A 21,330-nucleotide genomic window follows, 5' to 3' on the forward strand; every position below is an offset into this window, starting at 1 on the left:
GCACTGGCACTAATTGAGCCCTCGCAAGAGATGGGAGTTGGCCCCCAGATATATCTTTGCTTGATGAAGGAATTAAAGAAAGTTCACATTCACTTCTGCAAGGACTGCTAGAATAATCTCTTTAGCAGCTTCCTCAGCTAAGGGGACATTTGATTACATAGAAAATACTTGTCATGCTTTTTTGAAACTTGTTGGGGTTTTTTTGCACTTTCCAAAACAATATGCTATCTGAAACACAACCATCCTTCAAAATGCACTTCTCCGAAATTTGCAGCGCCGTTCTCCAGCAATGCAATTTGTTCAAAAATGCATATATGAAAGTAAACTCCACACATCATTGTGTATACTAATGAAAATAACATACAAAAGTACATTTTATTAGGAAAAACTGTCAAAGATGTGCACATCGGGCAAAACTGTATATTAGGAGAAATTCACACGAAGATACTGATGAATTTTATTGAAGACTCTTTATAAAAATTACACAGTGGTGTGGAAATGTGAATAATTTAAGATTTGAAAAATGTGAAACTGAGAGGAACCCAAACCGACAGATTTGCCTACCCCTAGTTGTAGGCGTGGGAGTGCCCAGCTCCAGCCCAGTATTCCACCTCTGGCACCTGTGCTATGTTTGTTCCCATTTGTACTGACAGGAAAAATGTATTGGCTGGTATTATGGTTTTACATTCTCCTATTCTGACCAGGCGAGTAAAAATGTATGAGGTTGGGAAGCAGCGGGGCCTTCTCGGTTGTGACACAGCTGCTGTGGAATGCCATCCCCTGAGAAGACTGCCCAAGTCAAAGCCAGCAAATGCTAGGCCTGCATGCACAGACAAATAAAACATCCTTATTCCCAACAGACATTTTTAGGCCAAGGATTTGGGTGTAGATCTCTGAGTTCAGTTTGGCTTTTATCGTGGGGAATGTTCCTCGCAGTGAGCTTTGTGTCGTTTTACCTGGCGTTTGGCTGCATTTTTATGGTTGTTTTGACAGCTGCTTGGCCTTTCATTTGGAAGGAAGGGCTGGGAAGATATTTCGAAACTAAATACATTAAAACATATTTGTTCTAGACTCGAAGGAAGTCTAAATTATGTGGAGAAAAGGGTTTTGAAGCCATTGGCTCCCCCTTGTGGCCCAGAATTTGACAACAGTGAGCAGCAGAGGCAGGCATGTGCTTCAAAAGCTAAATAAACATGTTATTGTTATAAATAATATCTATTATTAATTATTATATTTGCATTATACTATTAATTAATATTAATAATATGTGATGTTGCATTTTATTTTCATTTGTTAGAAGCCGCCCAGAGAGTGTCTGGGCTAACCCAGACAGATGGGTGGCATATAAATTGTTGTTGTTGTTGTGGCTGTGATCCTAAGCACCTATATCCACAAGAAAATGCTACTGCAATAAAGAGTTTTATTTCTAATAAAAGAATATTAGGTTAAGAATATTAGACTTGGAGGAGTCACTTCTGAATGTTGTTAATACAGAATACGTTACCAAAAGTTATTTGTAAGTCCTGTAGTTCTGGTCCCTAGTGAGGAAACACAAAAGGTCTGGAGGGTGGCAACATTAGACATGGGCCTTTTCCACAGTGGCTGCCCATTTATGGAATTCTCTCCCTAGGGAGGTTCACTTGGCACCTTAATTATGCTGTACAGCTTTAGGCACCAGGCAAAAACAATCCTTTTTAAGCACGTTCCTATTGACCGTACATGTTTCTTTGATAGATTTAGTGTTTTTAGGATTTTGTGAGCTGCTTATGATTTGTGGTTTCAATTGTTGTAGAACACTTTTTGAACACTATAGTAGGAAAGCATGTTATAAATAACACGTAATAAGTAGTTTATTATTAAGATGGTTTACTGATCTTCATTTGAGCGGCGGATGGGGCTGGGAAGGTAGCTCCATCTAGGAGGACAACTCAGACCATAAACCTCTGCTGCCTTGTGGGATATCCTTGGGAGATGAAAAGGCTAAGGAGTGGACCCTACACAAATCTGGAGTAGAGTCCCCCGAGGGTAGGGTGGCAGCTTGTACGCCTCCTTCTGGCAACTCCTGCAGCCAAGCCGGTGCCAAACATATTGCTCTGCTTTCCTTTGGACCACATCAGCAAGGCCGAGAGAGGGATCTTGTCATCTGGGCAGCCCAGGACCTCCACACACACTGCCCAGGCTTTCGCCCCAGGGGGTCACTTCAGTGCTACCACCTTTGTTTGACTTCACCCCTAGAGGTGCACTCCATTGTCTTTTGAGACAGACACATGCCAACAACTACCCAAGTGGAGGGCCAGGAGCATGGGCTAGGCCGGAGGGTCACTTGTTTGGGCCATAAGCCGATGGCCTCCAGTTCCTGGAGTTAGGAACAGTTACACCTAATATGGCCAATCACTTGAAATTTGTCACTTAGTGTTGAGGCCCAACAGGAACCTCAAGTGTTTTTGCCCTGGCTGGAAGGTTTCCTTGAACTCAGATAATGCCCCTCGCTTCCCTGGTTCGAAGATAGAGAGGGGAGTGCCAGTGCAGAAACTAGCTGACCGTACAAAGATGGTTGCTTGGTCCCTGCTCCTGCCAACCTAGCAGTTTGAAAACACATCAAAGTGCAAGTAGATAATTCGGTACCGCTCCAGCGGGAAGGTAAACGGCGTTTCCATGCGCTGCTCTGGTTCACCAGGAGCAGCTTAGTCCTGCTGGCCACATGACCCAGAATCCGTACACCGGCTCCCTCGGCCAATAAAGCGAGAAGAGCGCCACAACCCCAGAGTCGGCCACGACTGGACCGACTGGTCAAGGGTCCCTTTACCTTACAAAGATAGAATTCACATTTATTGCTCTTCACACTTTTAACTCTGGCCCACCCCCGCCAGCACGCAGTCCTCTAGCTGAAAGATTTCCCTACCTGCTGCTCAGAGTCCCATTAGAGATTTTTATAAGAAATCTTGTGCTAACTGTAAGTCTGGATTCTGAGGCGGAAAAAAACCTGGTGCTACTTCCCTCCTCCACAAGACAGAAAATTGCACACAAAAAGCCGTTTGTAGAAACCATTTATTTTTAAGTTATTTCCAAAAATGAGTTCGTTCTTGCTTCTTTAGGAGGTTCAGAGTCTCAAATGTGGATCCAAAAGAGGAAAAGAAGAAATGCAGCTAAAGTTTTTGGGGGTGGGGGTGGGGTGCGCCGGGGCAGGAATACACTTTCCTCTTTCCTTCACCAAGGGTCAACAAAGAGAGAACCTGAAGCCTATAATGGGACACGGGCCTTCTCCTAGATTCCAACCGTTGTGGGGTTATTTGTGAGGCAAAGCCAAGTTCAAGCTCAAAATGTCCCTCCCTGCTCAGAAAAGGCAGCAGGCCTAGGCACACCCCAATTCCTCCCTGTTCATCTACAAAGATCTGCTTTCTTAGGCTGCAATCCCAAATGCACTTACTTAGGAGTAAAAGCCCTATTTAACATAGATCAAGATGCCTTTGTCTTCCTCTCCAGCATTTAATCCAGGCTGGTTGTACTGATTTTCTGCTGAAACCTCTTAAAAACAGCCACTTATATAAGGCTGTAAAATAGCCCCTGTCCCCTAAGAAGGAAACCTTGCCCCCTTGATTTCCAAGAAGGAAAGGGAAGGAGGAAATAGAAGTGCCTTTCAAAAAGTGCTCTGGAGGGGAAAAGTTACACAGCCAGCCCTGCTGTTAGGCAGCGTGACACAACTGCCTCAGGTGGCGGATAAAGAGGGGTGGGGAGCAGGCAGCGCTGTGTGCCACACACCCAAGCTAATCTGCTGCCCTCAGGTATGCAGGATGCTGTCCTGTTGCCAGTGCTGGAGCAAGATGCAACCTCCAGCCTAACTGGCATGGGAGGCGGCGACCTTGTCCCTTGCCTCGGGCAGCAAAGTGTCTTGGGCCAGCCCTGGAAAAGTACCGCTGATGACAAGGAAGGATCACTCCTGCTTCAGGCTCTTTTAAAAATCAGATTTATTAGTCGGGATCTTTCCATAAGGGAGGGGAAGTAGGAAGGAAAGAGAAACTGTTATTGGGAATTTGCCAGATTTCATCCAGAACCAGGCTCTGTGGGGGAATCGGGGAAGGTGCTGTTTTCCCTAGTGCTGCAACCAGAGAAGCAGAGCTTGCCCAAATTCTCTCCCTTTTGCACATGGAACGCTCGGAAAGCAAAGGCGCCTTGTGCCACGCAGACACCAAGCCGTCCTTTGGCTCCACAGCATGCAAAGTCACCCTTCACAGTCCTCTCATGGTGTGGACCCACCGATTCAACTCACTGTGTGTGGCAAAGCAGTCAAACAGGAGGACAGAACTAGCTGGGAGAGGCGGGGAGGAAGGCTTCTGCCACATGATTCAGGAAATGGACAGTAGTGTTCTAGCTGCTGCAGGTAGCAAGGGAGACTCCCCCCCCCCACAGGTTTTAAGTGCTCCCTGTAAATGCTACATGGAGGCAAAATCTAGAGTTAGAGCAGCAGGGCTGAACCTGGCCACACAAGTGTCCCAAACAGTTGCCCCAAATTTTGGGCAACAGGAAAGTAGCACATGATCAGAGATGGGTGTGTGGGCGTCCCTGTCCCAGAATCCTTTGCAACGTGATCCAACAAAGTTGGCTGTCCACTGCTGCACCACAAGGAGCTCTGAGGCACTTGTGTCTCTGACCAGGTGGGGCAGTCACACCGAGCGGCAACCTTTCTCCGTTCTGCTCTGCGTGGAAAGGACTCAGGCGGCCAGATTCTGTGAGCAGTCCGACTCACCCATCCAAAGGTTCCTCCCCTACCCACCTAGCATCCAAATTTCAGATTGTTACATGGATGGGGCTCTGGAGGTCATCATCAAGGTTCTCCATGTCAGGCATGTTTGGCATGTCCGCTCCGCCGTTGGACTCTCTCAAGTGGATCCTCTGGTGGTAGATCATGCTGTGCCTTCGCCGGAACCTCACCCCACACTCCCCACACTGGTACGGTCTCTCCCCGGTGTGGATTCTCAGGTGGCGCGTCAAGTGAGACTGCCGGCCGAACCTTTTCCCGCACTCGACGCAGGGGTAGGGCCTCTCCCCGGTGTGCGTGATCCGGTGCCGGGTCAGGTGAGACTGCCGGGTGAAGGTTTTCCCGCACTCGGCGCAGGGGTAGACCTTGCTTCCCAGGTGGGTCTTCTGGTGCCTGGTGAGCCCGTACAGGTCGTGGAATATCTTCCCGCACTCCATGCACTGGTAGGACTCCTTCTCGGTGTGGGTTCGCTGGTGGGCGGCCAGCTCCGACGGCCAGATGAACCCTTTGCCACACTCGGTGCAGAAATAGCGCTTCTCCCCCGTGTGGATTCTCTGGTGCGTGGCAAGTTCGGACGGCCACCGGAACGCTTTGCCGCACTCCCCGCAGACGTGGCGCTTCTCGGCCACGTGGCCTCCCAGGTAGGCGCCCAGAGGGGGCAGCTGCCCGTTGCCGTTCCTGCAGTCGGCGGCCAGCGGGGAGTTGTCACCGGTGTGCATTCTCTGGTGCGCCGCCAGCTCCGACGGCCACTGGAACCCTTTCCCGCACTCGGCGCAGAGGTAGTGTTTGTTTTTGTTGTGGGTTTTCTGGTGCGTGGCCAGCTCCGACGGCCACCGGAACCCTTTCCCGCACTCGGGGCAGAGGTGGGGTTTCTTGACGGTGTGCGGCTTGGCGCAGTCGGCAGCCGGAGGGGTCTTCTCGCCTGTGAAAAGGCTCTGGTGCATCGTGAATTCCGGCGGCCACTGGAACAGCGCCTCGGAGTCCATGGCGTAGTGCGGCTGCTGGCCTGCATGGATCCTCTGATGGATGGCGAGCTCCGTCGACCACCGGAACCTCTTGCCGCACTCCGTGCAAAGGTGGCACTCCTCGCCCATGTGCGTCTTCTGGTGCCTGGTGAGGTGCGAGGAACGGCCAAACTGCTTCCCGCACTCGGCACAGTGGTAGGACTTTGGCCTGGTGTGAACTTTCTGGTGCAAGGCCAGCTCGGATTGGCACCGGAACCGCTTCCCGCACTCAATGCAGGGGTGGCGTTTCTCTCTCACTCGGATCCGCTTTGGGTTCAGGTGTTGCACCATCCCGTTGAGCCTTTCTCCAAATTCAAACTGGGGGTCTGCTCTGCTGGGAGTCCTGGCACCTGGTTTGGGTGGTTGGGGGGGGGGGAAGGCAAGAGAAAATTCACAAATTTCATAGGTATGAATTCTAGAGCTGTCACTCAATTAAAGCAACGATAGTCGATCAATGCATGTGTTTTAGATAGAGGTTTAAGCCCTGCAGTCCTGTTCACTTTTATCTGGCCGCAAGTCCCACTGAATACCATCGCACCTTGGTTCGTAATCCATTCTGGAACATTCAAAAACCAAGGCGCGGCTTCCAATTGGCTGCAGGGGCTTCCTGCACTCAATCGGATGCCGCGGAAGCAGCGTCGGATGTTCGGGTTCCAAAGAACGTTTGCAAACCGGAACATTTACTTCCGGGTTTGCGGTGCTCGGGAGCCAAAACCTACACGTACCAAGGTGTTCGAAAACCAAGGTACGACTGTACAGCGGGATTTACTTCAGAGCAAACATGAATAAGATTGCCCTGTAACTGGATTAAGTCAGCATACAAAAAAGAGGAAAAAAGAGGATAGATAAATAATGCTAATTGCTTCAACATGATTTGTGTGTTTTTCACAGCAAGCACCACCTTGGAAGAGACGTTGCCCCTTCTCTCTCCAACATTAGAAAATGCATCTTCTAAGATGCTGCAAGACCCACCTGAGCCTCCTTCATCGGCTGAAGAATCCCACGTTGCTTCGGTGTCAGAAGAACCTGTGCAGGGAAAGAAACGAGTCAGGTCCGACTGTGACATGCCCTCCGTCACACGCATCCACACAGTATAACAGGATGTTTTAGACAGAGTACTGATATGCCTTCATCTGGATACGTTTAACTCCATCCCACAAGTGCCCCAGAACTACAAAAGAAATTCATTGAAACAGGACAGGTCTACAGCACAGACTGACAATTGGAGAGGATCTCTAATGCACTTGAAGCAAGGGACCTTGAGAACTGTGTTCGTCTGTATGGCCGTGAAAAGTAGAGAAGAGTCTGGATTTGATATCCTGCTTTATCACTACCCTAAGGAGCCTCAAAGCGGCTAACAATCTCCTTTCCCTTCCTCCCCCACTACAAACACTCTGTGAGGTGAGTGGGGCTGAGAGACTTCAGAGAAGTGTGACTGGCCCAAGGTCACCCAGCAGCTGCATGTGGAGGAGCGGGGAAGCGAACCCGGTTCCCCAGATTACAAGTCTACCGCTCTTAACCACTACACCACACTGGCTCTCACTTTCAAGTAGAAAGTGTACTACATGTGTTACTACTGTGTCATTTTTACAGAAACAAAAAGACCCAGACTTATTTGTCCCTAGGCTGTTTCCTTCCCAGAAAGGTCTTCAAGTGTTATATAATACAATCTCTCTGGCTATAGATACACAGCCTCATAGAAGTGAATCAGTTGCAAAATGTGCAAAAGCTATAGAGATCCATATGCAGCTTTCCAAGAATTGCTGTGGGGTACTGCTTTCAATGTTGATGTTTGTTTAAACATTTAGCACTGAAAAGTGTACTGTTAGCATTCTTTCTCATATCTTTTGTGTTGTATAGAATCATATATTTGTTTTTGGAATTTGAAGGTCTGTGGGCAATTAAAAAAACTTTACTGGAGTTGAATTAAGGCCCAAAGACCTAGATCAAGTAGGAAGGTTTAACAACAAACCTGTTCAAACCAGAAACTCACTTCAAACTACATTTTTCAGTTCTGGCAGGCAGCAGCCCAATGGTTTGCACAAACCGATTTGGATGATTTGGGTGACACAGCAAAGTGGTTTGTACGAAACTAGAGAGTGAAATTAAACTCACAAAGGAAGGGGGGAGGAGACTTATGTTTGATAATCCAAGCCATAGTTTGGAGGATAATCTCAACCATCTGGGTGTGATTCTAGCCATCACCCTAACCTTGAAAGCAGGGTGAGAATAAATGTTTAGCTCAAGGGTGGGGAGTTTGTGGCTTTCAAGAAGTTGTGAACTCCCATCAGCCCCAGCCAGCAAGGTCAGCAGTCGGGTATAATGAATAGTCAGGTATGATGGGAGCTGCAGTTCAACAACACCCTTGGCATACATAACAGATAAAGGCATTTGTGTACCGAAGAGAAGTAGGTCAAGAAGCTAAGCCAGGCTTCCTCAACCTCGGCCCTCCAGATGTTTTTGGCCTACAACTCCCATGATTCCTAGCTAGCAGGACCAGTGGTCAAGGATGATGGGAATTGTAGTCTCAAAACATCTGGAGGGCCGAGGCTGAGGAAGCCTGAGCTAAGAACAGGGAAGCGAGGATTCTTACCCAGCAAACAGATATCCACATCACCCCTCTGCTCGGCCTCCATGCATGCGTCTCCCTGCTCGGCATCTGACAAGGCTTGGTCATCATCGGGGAAATTCACAACCACCTCCTCAAATAGGTCTGAATCCTGAAATAAGCAAAGAGACACATTCGACAAAAAGATCGATCAAAGACTGTTTAATGTTAAACTAGCTAAACAAACGAACGGAAAAAAAAGTAGGGCTTTTAGCATGGCTACCTCTGTTCTGTGAAATAGCATTCCTGTCCAGGTAAGACAGGTGCTCACTAGCGGCACTTTCCAGAAGCACCTGAAGACATCTTTGTTCGGACGGGCTTTCCCAGCTGGCTAAATGGGTCTTTGCCACAAGTGTCTATTTTGTATGGTTTTTAATTCACCATTTTTAATGATCTATAGTGTATATCACCTTGAGATGGTTGTTTAGAAAGTGATTAATAAATCAGTACAGTTGTACCTTAGAAGTCAAACGGAATCCATTCCGGAAGTCCGTTCGACTTGCAAAACGTTCAAAAACCAAAGTGTGGCTTCCGATTAGCTTCAGGAAGCTCCGGCAAACAATCAGAAGCCACAGAAGCCCCATCAGACGTTCGGCTTCCAAAAATAGTTTGCAAACCAGAACATTCACTTCCAGATTTGCAACGTTCGGGAGCCAAAACGTTCGAGGACTAAGCTGTTTGAAAACCAAGGTACGACTGTAATAGTAATTGTTTTGGAAGGGTGGGGGACGAAAGCAACTAAATCCAGCTGCTGTCCCATGTACTACAATTTGGCTTTAATAATGTCTTTAGCTCTGCCTTGATTCATTAAGAGCTGCATGAAAAGCAGAACTCTGTGGTACAGTTCTTACTAGACTGTACCATTTTACACTGCAAGCAGGGGGATACCCCAGATTATTTGTGCTTTTATCTTGTATTTTTATGCTGTGAGCTGCCCTGGTATCTATAGATGAAGGGTGGCATACAAATTTTAATAATAATAATAATAATAATAATAATAATAATAATAATAATTAATAATAATAATAATTAATAATAATAATAATAACGTACAGAGAAGAGCAGGAAATTTGGGAGTAGGCATTTCACTCAGATATGAATTCCCCTACCAGCAGTCTAACGATTAACAACCCAGCAAATTGTAACATGTGATTCTGCTGATAGCATAGCTTGGCTGCAATTCCACCCTTATGCGCTCTTTTGGAAATGTAGATTTTATAAGTGCTCTTCTAGGATGCACCAAGGCAGCTTCATTAGGATGGTTTTTAGAGACAATAGGACAGCCACTCCATGAACCAATATTCCTCAGCCTAGAGTTGAACGCGATACATCTGCCCTCAAGGTGGCTCACAAAACAAGATTAGCACGATAAATATACACACAGAGAACACAAAGAACAAGCCAGAATTGAGATCCTGGATTTTTTGCTAGGGCTAACATATGCTATGTTAAAGTCCATATTCTGCATTGCATTGCCATGCAGATTCCAGAACTCTGGAAGGGTGGAGGAAAAGGCTGAGGGCTTCTTTGCTTCATATCCTAAGAATTGGAAGGCAAAACTCTGCCTATTGTGTGCTCTCCATCTGCTTCTTGATTTCCTGCAGGAAAGCTGCACACACAAACACAGAATTATGCCAGTTGTGCCCTTCTGTCAAATCACACAAATGACTGGTGTAAATCCATCATTTCTGATGCAGAGTCACAATTCCTGACTGCAAGGGGGGGGGGGGAGGGCTCTCTTAGCAAATAGCTCTTTTCTTTCCCCCCAATATGCTTCAGCCTGGGAGAGGAGACATCTTGCCCACAGTGTTGGCTTGTGAAGAATGGCAGATGGCCAGCTACTAGGAGGAAGCCCTTTGTTTCTGGGCTGCAGGACTACAACTCCCAAAAGCCTTTGTGTGGATTTTGGTGAATCCGCTGCGAGCGGCAGGTGCAAAAGTCCTCTGGGGTTTGTAGGCAGCCATAACAGTGTTTGTAGGAGACCTGGAGGACTGAAGAGGGAAAGCTGGGAATAAGAGATAAGAGGCGCAGCTCTGAATTGAGAGCTGGGTTTGTAGAGGCTGCCTTGAGGTCCTGAAAATAAGAGAGGAGTCTGAATGGCCAGAGGAAGGAATAAAGAGACGTGAGACTTTGGAGATGATTCAATATATTTTGGTGCCTCACGCACAAAGCTCAAGCTGGAAAACTATAAAAATAAACAAAACTATTGACAATTTGTTCTCTTTAGTGTCACCCAGCAACACGGATTTTCCAGAAAATTTAAAACGGGGGGGAGGGGATATCTTCCTTTGTAAATTAGGGCAATTTGTGTTGGAGAATTTCCAGTTTGCATCAGAAAACCCTAGAGAGCAATCTAATTTAGCATGTTTATTTGACTTGTGTTTGGTAAACAAAGCTATATTTATTTATTTATTTTAAAAAAACCTTCTAAACAGCCACACTTACAAATACTTATTTGCAACTGGCACCCATTCATTGTTTACAAATCAACTTGCAAAATGGGGAGGGGGGGAATTCCCTGGAAAAATTGCCTCTCCAAATACCTGATGGTAGCCCTAAAAGTCACCACTCCTTGAGGTAAACTGCCCCGCATGGCTGAATGGAAGGCAAGCCCTGAGGGACACTAAGGAGGGAGGCAGAAGACCATTTTATGTTAATAAGAGCAGGACAAACATAGTGCTGCCATTCACACCCTTTGACCTTGATTCCATACTCCTGGAATCCCAGTTATTTGCGATTACTCTGCTGTTAAGGAAGACACCCTCTGGGTGCCTCAGAAAGCAGCAGTCCCTCTCCCTACAAAACATCTCCCTCCTCTGCAATGCCTAATGTAATGTAATGTCCACAGAAGGCCTCTGTTGTGACATCAACACCGTTTGAATTTGGCCTGTTCTGGTTCCACTTTGCTGGCTGCTACTTAGGGGCGAGTGGGAATACTTGGAACGACATGACGTCATGTCTGCCATTTTGTATTGCTAGCCAGTACCAGGAGAAGTAAGGAGACAAGACACAAGGGCTGCTGTTATTGGAGGTAGCCATGACTCCTCTGTAACGACTAGTTCTGAGAAGGCTAAAAATTCGACAACTGCACAAGCCGAGGCAGAAAATATGGAATATATCATGTATTATGTGAAATAATGAAAACATAGCAATTTTTTTTAAAGAAGCATAATAATAATAATAATAATAATAATAATAATAGCAGCAATGAAAACCTTAGTGGAAGAGCTCCCTGGCATCTTGATTGAAAAACAAACAAACCTCATAGCAGGTGATGCAGAAGAGACCTGTCACCTGAGACCCCAGAGAGCCTCTGCTAAGTCAGAGGTGACAATACTGGGCTACAGTGACAGATATTCTGGCCACTGTGCATAACAGTTTCCTACGTCCCAAACCATCTCCACATTTTAATTACACCAAAGGGCAGAAATTAAAGCAACCAAGCTATGGCTCTGTTTCAGTTACCAAGCATTTCAGCTCATTTCAAAAACTCGGCTCCACATTTTGATGCAGCTAACACGGAAGAAGCCACTGCCTTGGTAATTTTACCGTGCAATCCTATACAACAGGATTGGGGCAACTGTGGCGGGGGCGTCATGAGGACGTCAAGCGACTGATAGGCATGTGGTCTCACCCACCTGTCAAAGTTGACCTATGGGGTGAAGGGAGGGGTCTGCTTCACCTGTGCATTCCCTGCAGAGAATATGCTGGAGAAAACAGCAGGATCAAACCATGCCCCCTGCCTATCAGCTGACGTCACCCAGGTGGGAGGAGATGGCCTCATTGGCCGGTGGCCTGGAGGTTCCCCACACCCGCTAAACGTGTCTGCTCAAACTCACTGAATTCGAATAGGGCTCCCTAAATTTATTTATAAGCATTTCTAAACTGCTTAATATTCAAAGATCTCTAGGCAGTATGCAAATACAAAACATTAAAAAAACCAGTATCAAAAAAGAGAGATGCAACATAAAAAGCTGTAAAACTGTAGTATTATAAGAACAGGAATTTGGTCATAGGAAGATCCAATCCTATGGGTCAGAGAAAGCCTAAGCAAAAAAGGCACATCTTCTTTATAAGACACCTGAAGCAGATGACAGGTGATGCCTCACAAGTGGCAGAGGGAAGGCTACTCCTCAGTGCAGGGGCAATGGTTGAAAAAGCTCATTTTCAGGTCACTGCCCTGTGATCTTTCGTAAGGTGAATATAGAATTACAGAATCTGAAGGCCTGGATCCTGGGCATTATCAGTTCATGGGCCTCATCCTGTATGAACCTATCCAAAGTATTAAGTTCAGCTGACAAAATGCTGCGGATGGGTCCAAATTATCCAGAAACTAAACTAGTTTACCCACAAGGCAGAGGTTTTTCGGTGGCTGTTCCAAAACGCCCTTCCACAGGCTAAATGTTTTACTCCTCTCTCCCTCCTGGCATTCCAGAAGTAAATAAAAGCTTTGGGGACTTTGCTGTGCTTTGGGGACTTAGCACAAAATACATACTCCCATTGTTTGATTGTTTTATTATAGGAGCTTTCAGCCCAAACACTGAGGTCCAGCTCCGAGGGCCTTCTGGTGGTTCCCTCACTGTGAGACGTGAAGTTACAGGGAACCAGGCAGACGGCCTTCTTGGTGGTGGCATCTGCTCTGCGGAATGCCATCCCGTCAGATGTCGAGGAAATAAATACTATACAACTTTTAGAACACATCTGAAGGCAGCCCTTTATAAGAAAGTTTTAATGTTTAATGTTTTATTATGTTTTTATATTCGCTGGAAGCCACACAGAGTAGCTGGGGCAACCTGTTCAGATAGGCAGGGTACAAATAATAAAATTGTTGTTGTTTTATGTAGTTTTATACTATTTATATCTTTTTTTAAAAATGTTTTTGAGGCTGATTGTACACGATTTTGAGAGCCTTAGCTGGAAAACAAATATGTCATCTTTAAACAGAGATTTTATATCACCTTAGGCAAGCTGCTGAAGTTTTTTCTTATCAAATGGTATATAAATCTTTATGTATAAACAAAATAACCATTAGCCACAGAAATAACAACATCGTAAAGGCAGCCCATGCCCCAAGGACAAAATGTGCCCGTCACACCTGCCCCCCATCTGTTGCTAGCACCCCACCACCATTTCCTTCCCATCCCCGCCATAGTTATGGGCCTATCTCAGCAGGTCAGCCCTCACAAAGAAACTTGTCCCATCCGCGAGCCACAAGATTGTCCTTGGGGGCGGCGTATGGGATGAGAAAGGGGGTGGGGGACGAAAACCATCTCACCTCCTCTTCTGCTCTCTCCGCTTCCTGCTGCTTCGACAGGAACTCCTCCGCCAGGGCCACGGCCCGTGCGCAAGTGTCCGGGCTGCATTCCCACACGCGGCTCCGAATCCCCGGTGGGAGGACCGCCAGAAACTGCTCCAGGATCAGGACGTCCAGAATCTGCTCCTTGGTGCGGTTCTTTGGCTTCAGCCAGTGGTTGCAAAGCTCCCAGAGCTGACCGCAAGCCTTCCGCGGCCCCTCGGTCTCTTGGTAGCAGAACTGCCGGAAGCGCCGGCGGGCTGTCTCTAGGGTGAAGCCACCCACTCCTGAGGTGGACGTCCGCGTCTTCCCGATGCTCCCTCGGTCCGCGTTGCCTGGGGTACTGGGCTGGGTTTCTTGCTGGCTCTCCTCTGCGTATGGAGCTCTCCATGGGGAGGAGGCAGGGTTCTCCGCTGGCTCTAATGCCGTAGTAGAGAAGGCCCCTGACTCAATGTTCATGGGTGCTGCCTCAGTCGCTGGGGAAGCATCTTGCGTTGGTGGTGGTGGCGGCGGCTGCACAGTTGCAGGAGGCGGAGCTCGTGGGGCTTGAGACACCTCCTCCCACTGGACTTCCCAGCGCTGAGGTTGTGGGGCTTCTTCTGGGGCCTCTGGCTCAGCAGCGGGTGGCACTTCCAAGCCCAGAAGTTCCTCCACAGTCCCAGTGCACACCACAAGTAGGGAGTCATCTCCTTCCTCTGCTCCCACAGCCTCTCGTACAGGCCCCGTTGGATTCTCCTCATCCTCATCTTCTTCCTCCTCCTCTCCTCCTTCTTCTTCCTCCTCATCCTCCTCTTCTTCTTCTTCTTCCTCCTCCTCTTCTTCTCCCTCTACTTCTTCCTCTTCCTCCTCCTGCTCTTCCTCTCCTTCCGCTTCCACCACGACTTCCGCCTCCGCTTCCGGCTCCTCCTCCTCTTCTTCCTCCTCTTCCTCGATCGTGATTTCCGGATAGACCCCCTGCTCAAGCAGCACTTTAAAATGGAGATCCAGCTCTCCCGATCCCTGCTCGGGCTCCATTTTGTCTTCCAAAAGGTAGACCGACTTCTCCCAGTTGTAGACGGAGGTCTGGCCACCGAGGCCCCAAGTCTCACACGCAAACATGGCGGGACACTAGGAAGTGTTTACAGGGGCGTTGTCTCCCTGAAAGGGGGTGGGGGGAGAAAAAAAGGAAGGCTATCACCCAGTTTTAAGAAACCTGAGCCATTAAATCAATTAAAAGTCATTTTCCTGAATTGGTTATATGAATAAGAGCAAGAGTTCTGAAGAAAAACAAAATACTTTTGTTTTTAGGTGATGCAATGTATGTGCCAGAGGGGGGGGCATCTTAGGTAAAACGTTCCCTCCTGTGTGTGAGGGAAGAGGGAACCCCTCTTCTAAGAAGGTACCAGCTGCCCAGTTTTTGTATTTATAATTATATAGTTTTGCATATAATAATAATCTGCCACTTCATTAATGGGGGCTACTTCAAAACATATAACTGATTCATGAATGAAACATTGCAGTCCATTGAAGGGGGGGGGACAGAGGAAGGGGGGAAGTTGAGGGGGAAAACAGCCGGTGTTGAGGAACATCTTCCTTACACAGCCACTCCTAACTCCACTGCAAAAGGCCCAGGGAGAAATTGTTAGGATGGCCATCAGTAAAATCTCCTCCCTGTTAAGATTCCAGAAGAGAGATACACAGCCACTGTCTCTCTGCTTCACTCATGGCTCTCTCACTCTGAGCCATCCTGCACATTTAAAATCTTCACCCAGCCCACATACTGCAACTCTTGAAGAGGCAGGTAGGAAATCAGACTATGGAGTGATTCCCCAAGGCCAAAAACACCATGTCCCTGGATACTGGAATGTTAGACAGAAGAGTTATTATAGCCCAGCCTTCTCTGTTCCGTTCCTAGGGAATTTCTTATTACGGTGCGCATTCAAACATGCAACACCTCCACCCCCAGCATTCCACAACGGGACAGCCTTCGCAGGGTCTGTTTTTCTGAACATGTAGATCAGGTTCTGTGTCTTCTGGCCAGATGGATAAGAGAACGGCAAGTACATCTACTGCAACACAACACAATGTATTTTCCCAGCTTGGAATTACGGTGCAGCACTCTAGAGGCTATAGCAAGGCCAGGAAGTGCCATTCTTTTGCCATTTAGCTACTTGCCCAACGAAACCAGCAGACTTCATGGCTCTGCTGCTGTTGCTTCAGTCTCTCTCTCTCTCTCCTTTTCAGAGGCTCAAGTTCCCATTTGTTTGTACAGTGCCATACTCAGTGCTGATAGGGTGGTACAAAGAATGATAATAATTTACCAAGGCCACTTATTAAGCCAATATAGCACAGTGGCTGGAATGTCTGCACTCCATTAAACATTAAAATTTCAGAGCACTGGGTTTGACCTCAGGTGATTTCCCCCGATTTTCAAAATTATGCAAAATTTCTTTGCAGTTCTGTTTTAAGTCCTTGGTCACATATGATCACACAGACCCCATTTGGTGTGACTTAGCATTACATCCGAACCTAGGGCTCATGATTTGCCTTGCTCCAAAAAGCTGTAGGCAAAGGTCTGTTATTGGCTTACTAGCCCATGGTTAGTCTGGAGCAGGCTTCCTCAAACTCAGCCCTCCAGATGTTTTGAGACTACAATTCCCATCATCCTTGACCACTGGTCCTACTAGCTAGGGATCATGGGAGTTGTAGGCCAAAAACATCTGGAGGGCTGAGGTTGAGGAAGCCTGGTCTGGAGGAACTGGGGTTTATTGTAACACTAAGCCAAACCATGGCTTAGCTCTGCAGGAAGAGGAGGACCACTGGAAGAGAGACATGGCCACTATTTCTCCTCCAAGTACCTGCACACTCATTCATTCATGTTTAGCCATGGTTTGGCTTAGCGTTACAAGCAAATGAGGCCACGGATGAACTCTCCCTCCACCACACACACTTCTACTCCCCTTAGGATGGTGACACCTGTTGACATTTGGTAACTACCTCAAATACAAACGCCTCCATCATCCTTCAGCATTAAGAATATTCACAAATATTCCCTCCTATTAACTATGACGCACCTCTGCATGTGGTCAGTCTCACAGCTCAATAAACTAAGCAAATGTAAGCAGCAACAGTAAGTTGTACAGAAATGTAGGAACTTTATACTAGCAATCGATACATTGTGCTTACAGATGACTATGTACCAAATTCTAACTTCCAAAAAAAGCAACAAAAATGGAAACTTTCCACATTTACAATTAGCTAAAGGACAAGTACTAGGAAATGTTCCCACCCTCTCACCATACTTTTTCATTTTAACAAATGCAATCTTTCTTTCCCCTACCGCCACCAGTGTTGAAAAAGTGTTGTTCATCCTCAGGTGTATAAGCTAGGTGCCAAATGGCTCCTTAAACCAAGGCTACAGCCATCAAAACAGAATGTCTGCTTGCCATTTTGGGGCAAGATAGATCTAAAGTCTTATTTTTTTCAAATGACTGCCTGACTGTGATTATCAGTTAAACATCTGGCTAGTTCAGATGAAAACCTTGAGTTAGGTTAAGAACTCTGAGAACTTAAAGAAGAAAAGTCGTTTTATCCAGGGACAGTCCACATATATATTGCCCTTTTCCTAATTCTTTTTCTCAGTGGTGACAGGGACCATTCATAACATAAGAATATTATTCACAACCGTGAGCAGGGCAGTGGGGTGGGGTAAGTGAGGACAAGATACAATTAACTATAACACTGTTCGCTGCTCTTGCACAGGCTGCACATAAAAAGCATTTTGGTTCCTGAAATTCATTCTGATTGTGTTGCAAGTGGCCAATAGCAAAATGTGCCAGGCTAAATTCGAACACTGTTCATCAACATATTTTGATCAAACCTCATACGGCCAGCTTCAAGTGATTATTAATTTGATAAAACAGGTTTTTTTGTACTCCAAAATTGGTATGGTGGCATATGCAGCCTTTCAATTAAAGTAACTCTATATTCAATGCTGGAGATTCCCTTCCCTCAATATTTCTTTAAAAAGATTCACCCAGATCATGCATGTTCAACCGGTTGATCGAGATCTACCGGGCGACCAAGGGTTGTCTGTGGTCGACCATGGTTGACTGCGTGATCCTGAGCGATCTACCCCCCCCCCAAAAAAACCTCAACAACTCTGGCCAATCCAATGGGTAGATCACTGCCAGTTTATTTATAGTGGGGGTAGATCGCAGTCTCTTGGAAGTTGGATGTGTCTGACCTAGATGTTTCCAAATCTGCCCGCCCCCCCCCTAAAAATTTCAAAACATGAACAGGAGCAAGACCAGCACTAATAATCTTTTGGAAAACAAAGCACATGTTACAAAAGGAGCACCTTTCATATGCACATTTGGACATACAAATTTCTACATAAAGGGATTTCAATCTTAAAAACAGAAATAGGCACTCATCCTTCCAATGGGTATCAACTGCAAAATTCATACCGACAAATCTTCACAGCAGACTTTAAGAAATGAGTCAAAGTATTGGAACCACTGGGAAGAATCAAAATTAGCTTCAAAGACTTTTCACCTGGGAGTTATAATAGCAGACTTGAAGCACAAATATTTAGAGTTAACTCTATGCCCAAAAGATTCCCAAACTGCACTGCAAGTCATCCAAGCAGTCCCTGCATGTCTGGGCCACTGACTAATGAACACTAATGCCATGGAAGCCACAGATTGGCAGCAGACGTGGGGGGGGGGGGCAGCGAGGGGAGGAGCCAGGGCCGCTTGGGGGAAATGAGCATGTTTACTAATGGTGAGAACATAGTTGATCTACTACCACCTCCCTGCTCACTTTAACAGAAGGACTTAGACCAGACATTCAATTATTTGTTCACTATTAGGGCGAAGCACTTGATTGATCTGTTAATTAATTTATTGGCAAAAGGATTACTGTGCTAACACCAAAAGGGGGAAGGGGAGCTGAAGTGGTGATTCAGCCTCCTTGTGATTTTTGTTAGGTTGCTTCCACTAAAGCACCCACCTCTTCCCAAAGACCAGGGTAAGGCAATCAGCCACCCACACCGCCTATACAAAGTGGGGTGCACTCCGCTCCCCACCATCAGATACAGAGACACAGCCCCCCACCTCCATCTTTCTAACTGTAAACCTCCTTCCTTCCCAGATGGCTCAACTTTCCACCTCTCCCCCCCTCCCCAGCCACCCACATCTTAGCTTCCTGTCCTCTTTCTCCTACCAGAAACATTTCTGCCTAGCCCTCCCCCCATGTGGCTGAAAAAGGCCACCTCCCTGCGACCACCACCCTTCCCAAGAACAAAAAAGAAGGACCTTGACCATTCATTGCCCGGCCTTTCCCCCGCCCCTGAGCCCATCCCATCGCCCTTACGCACAGCTCCCCCTGCCTCTCCACCCCATCGCGGCAGAGAGAGGCCCTGGTGCATTTGCCAGCCCTCCCACTAGACTCGCCCCCCCCCCCGCCACCCCGAAACCGAGACAAGGGGAATGCAGCCATTTTGCCTCTTTGATGTGGCTAGGGGTGGGAGGGGCAAAGCGATGGCTCATGTTGCGCTCCTCGCTCGCTCTCCCCTGCGCTCCCAGCAACCAACCCCCCCCTTCCAATCGGTGACATCTACCTAGGATTTTGGGGGAGCAGGAAAAGCGCCCCCTCCAAATCCAGCCCACCCCCTCCCCTCCCTTCCTCCCCCACCCCCGCCTTGCACGTGGCTTTGCAAAATGGGGAGGCCGGCCGCTGCAACTCACCCTTCGGCGAGGAGAGCCGGTCTTCCCTCTCCCGCCCCCTTGCACCAGATGCGGATACTTGGGGGTGTTGCAACCCCGAACCTCTCTCTCTTCCGTGCCCCCTCCTCCCCCCAAAAAGGCGGAGCAGGAAGGCGCCTCCTCCTCTTCCTCCCTCCCCACGTGGGCGCCAGGGCATTAACCCTTTGCGCACTTCGGACGACCAGTTCTCGCCCCCGTCGCTCATCAAACGCGCAAATCAGATGCTTGTTCCTCCAGTTTATGGTCATTTTCTTCTTGTCGTGGATTTATAGGAGCCGAACCAGTGTCCAAAGTGGTTTTTTGGGGGGATGACCCCACTTTTCTCTAATCTAGGAAAGCGTATTTCGAAATAAAACCCCTACGTTTTAGAAATACTGTAATAATAATAATAGTTCACTTCTGAGATTTTTCAACGCTGCTCACAGGAAATTCTTTTATCATCCTCCCATGGAGATCACGCTTCATTTTGTTCAGACACAAGCGTGCAATTTCTTCCTTTGTAACCATTTCCAGAGGGACAGGCCTGTGGGTCTGTTGCAGCTCACCCTACAAAGGAAAGTCTTGTGGCAGCTTGAAGACTTAACAAATTTACTATGGCATAAAAAGCTTTCATCACTGGACTACAGACCATTTGATTAAATGGACTCCATAAAAGCTTATGCTGTTAAAAGTAATTTGGTTATCTTTTCAGGTGCCGCAAGGCACTCTGTTAATTTCTCCTCACACACACACACACACCACCCCCCAAATAGCTGGAGAAACCTAACTTTTTTATAGGTCTTGGACTCAAATAATCTATCTAGCACAGAGTAACAGTGATTGAAGCCACTCAAACACAGCACAATAAAAATGATCATTCTAAACAAGCAAAACTGTCAGGCTGGCACCAATTTCAAACTGCTTTTTTATAGGAAACAGTTGAAAGTTAATAAAATAAATAAATGATATTAATGCTAGTTAGCACTATGCAAATATGTTATATAATCTCTTTCCCCCCTGAAAACTTGATTTTTTTGCAATTAGGAAAGTGACCAGAAATACACTGAAAAGTATGGGGTATGTATGTATAAATGTATGTATGTATAAATGCCCCACAAACGAATTACGATGAATGTTCAATAAAGGGGTATTCTGGAGGAGCCCTTTCAACACACCTAAGCCACATTCATACTGATTTAAATGTCATGGCTTCCTTATATGCATGAGTGAAACTGTCAGTTCTGGTTTCTCGGTTTCTCATTTTCCCAGTCTCAAATTCAAATCCCCACATTTCTGCAACAATTTGCAATTTAAAAAAAACCAAACTCATCAAAATTTATCAGCATTTTTAGGATGAATTTCTCCTTATTAGCATATTTTTGTATGATGTTTTGGCACGCATGCACACAGACACACACACAGCAATTCCCCACCCAATAACACATATTTGTGTGTTATTTTAATTAATATGTGCATTTTATGTGCATTTCCCTCAACATAAGCATTTTTGCATACACAGTTTGGCTGGAGAAGTGCATCACACAATTCAGAGAAATGTGAATTTCAAAGGGCAGCTGTGTTTTGGTTGACGTATTGGTCCAAGAAGAGCCAGTTAGGTAGCTTTTCATTAAAAGGCAAGCTAAATCAAATTTCTGCCCCATTCCTACAATTCTCAGGCATTCAATACTCTCATAGAGCAACAGTTCCCAGGTTGATTTTAAGGAAGCTGTGATAGTTAAACCAGTGTTAAATCAGTTTTCATGAGGAGTCTAGTTTATTATTATTACTATTACTACTACTAGGGATGCAGGTGGTGCTGTGGTCCAAACCACAGAGCCTAGGGCTTGCCGACTGGAAGGTCGGCGGTTTGAATCCCCACGAAAGAGTGAACTCCTGTTGTTTGTTCCCAGCTCCTGCCCACCTAGCATTTCAAAAGCACGTCA

The 21,330-nt window shown here is 46.7% G+C and overlaps 1 protein-coding gene across 1 annotated transcript; it reads right to left on the minus strand.

Annotated features, from left to right (window-relative positions):
* Positions 1 to 3,030: 3,030 nt before the first annotated feature.
* On the minus strand, positions 3,031 to 19,523 carry LOC310691784 (uncharacterized protein). The gene is made up of 5 exons (XM_083471855.1): positions 19,391 to 19,523; positions 13,644 to 14,798; positions 8,354 to 8,480; positions 6,733 to 6,786; positions 3,031 to 6,110 (listed from the first exon to the last, which is right to left on the minus strand). Exons 2-5 carry the CDS (start codon positions 14,757 to 14,759, stop codon positions 4,786 to 4,788), a joined length of 2,622 nt encoding a protein of 873 aa, XP_083327981.1. The 5' UTR covers positions 14,760 to 14,798; positions 19,391 to 19,523; the 3' UTR covers positions 3,031 to 4,785.
* Between the last annotated feature and the right edge of the window lie 1,807 nt (positions 19,524 to 21,330).

The sequence above is a fragment of the Podarcis liolepis genome (genome assembly GCF_965112155.1).
Source record: "Podarcis liolepis genome assembly, chromosome: 13".
Classification (NCBI taxonomy): Eukaryota; Metazoa; Chordata; class Lepidosauria; order Squamata; family Lacertidae; genus Podarcis; species Podarcis liolepis.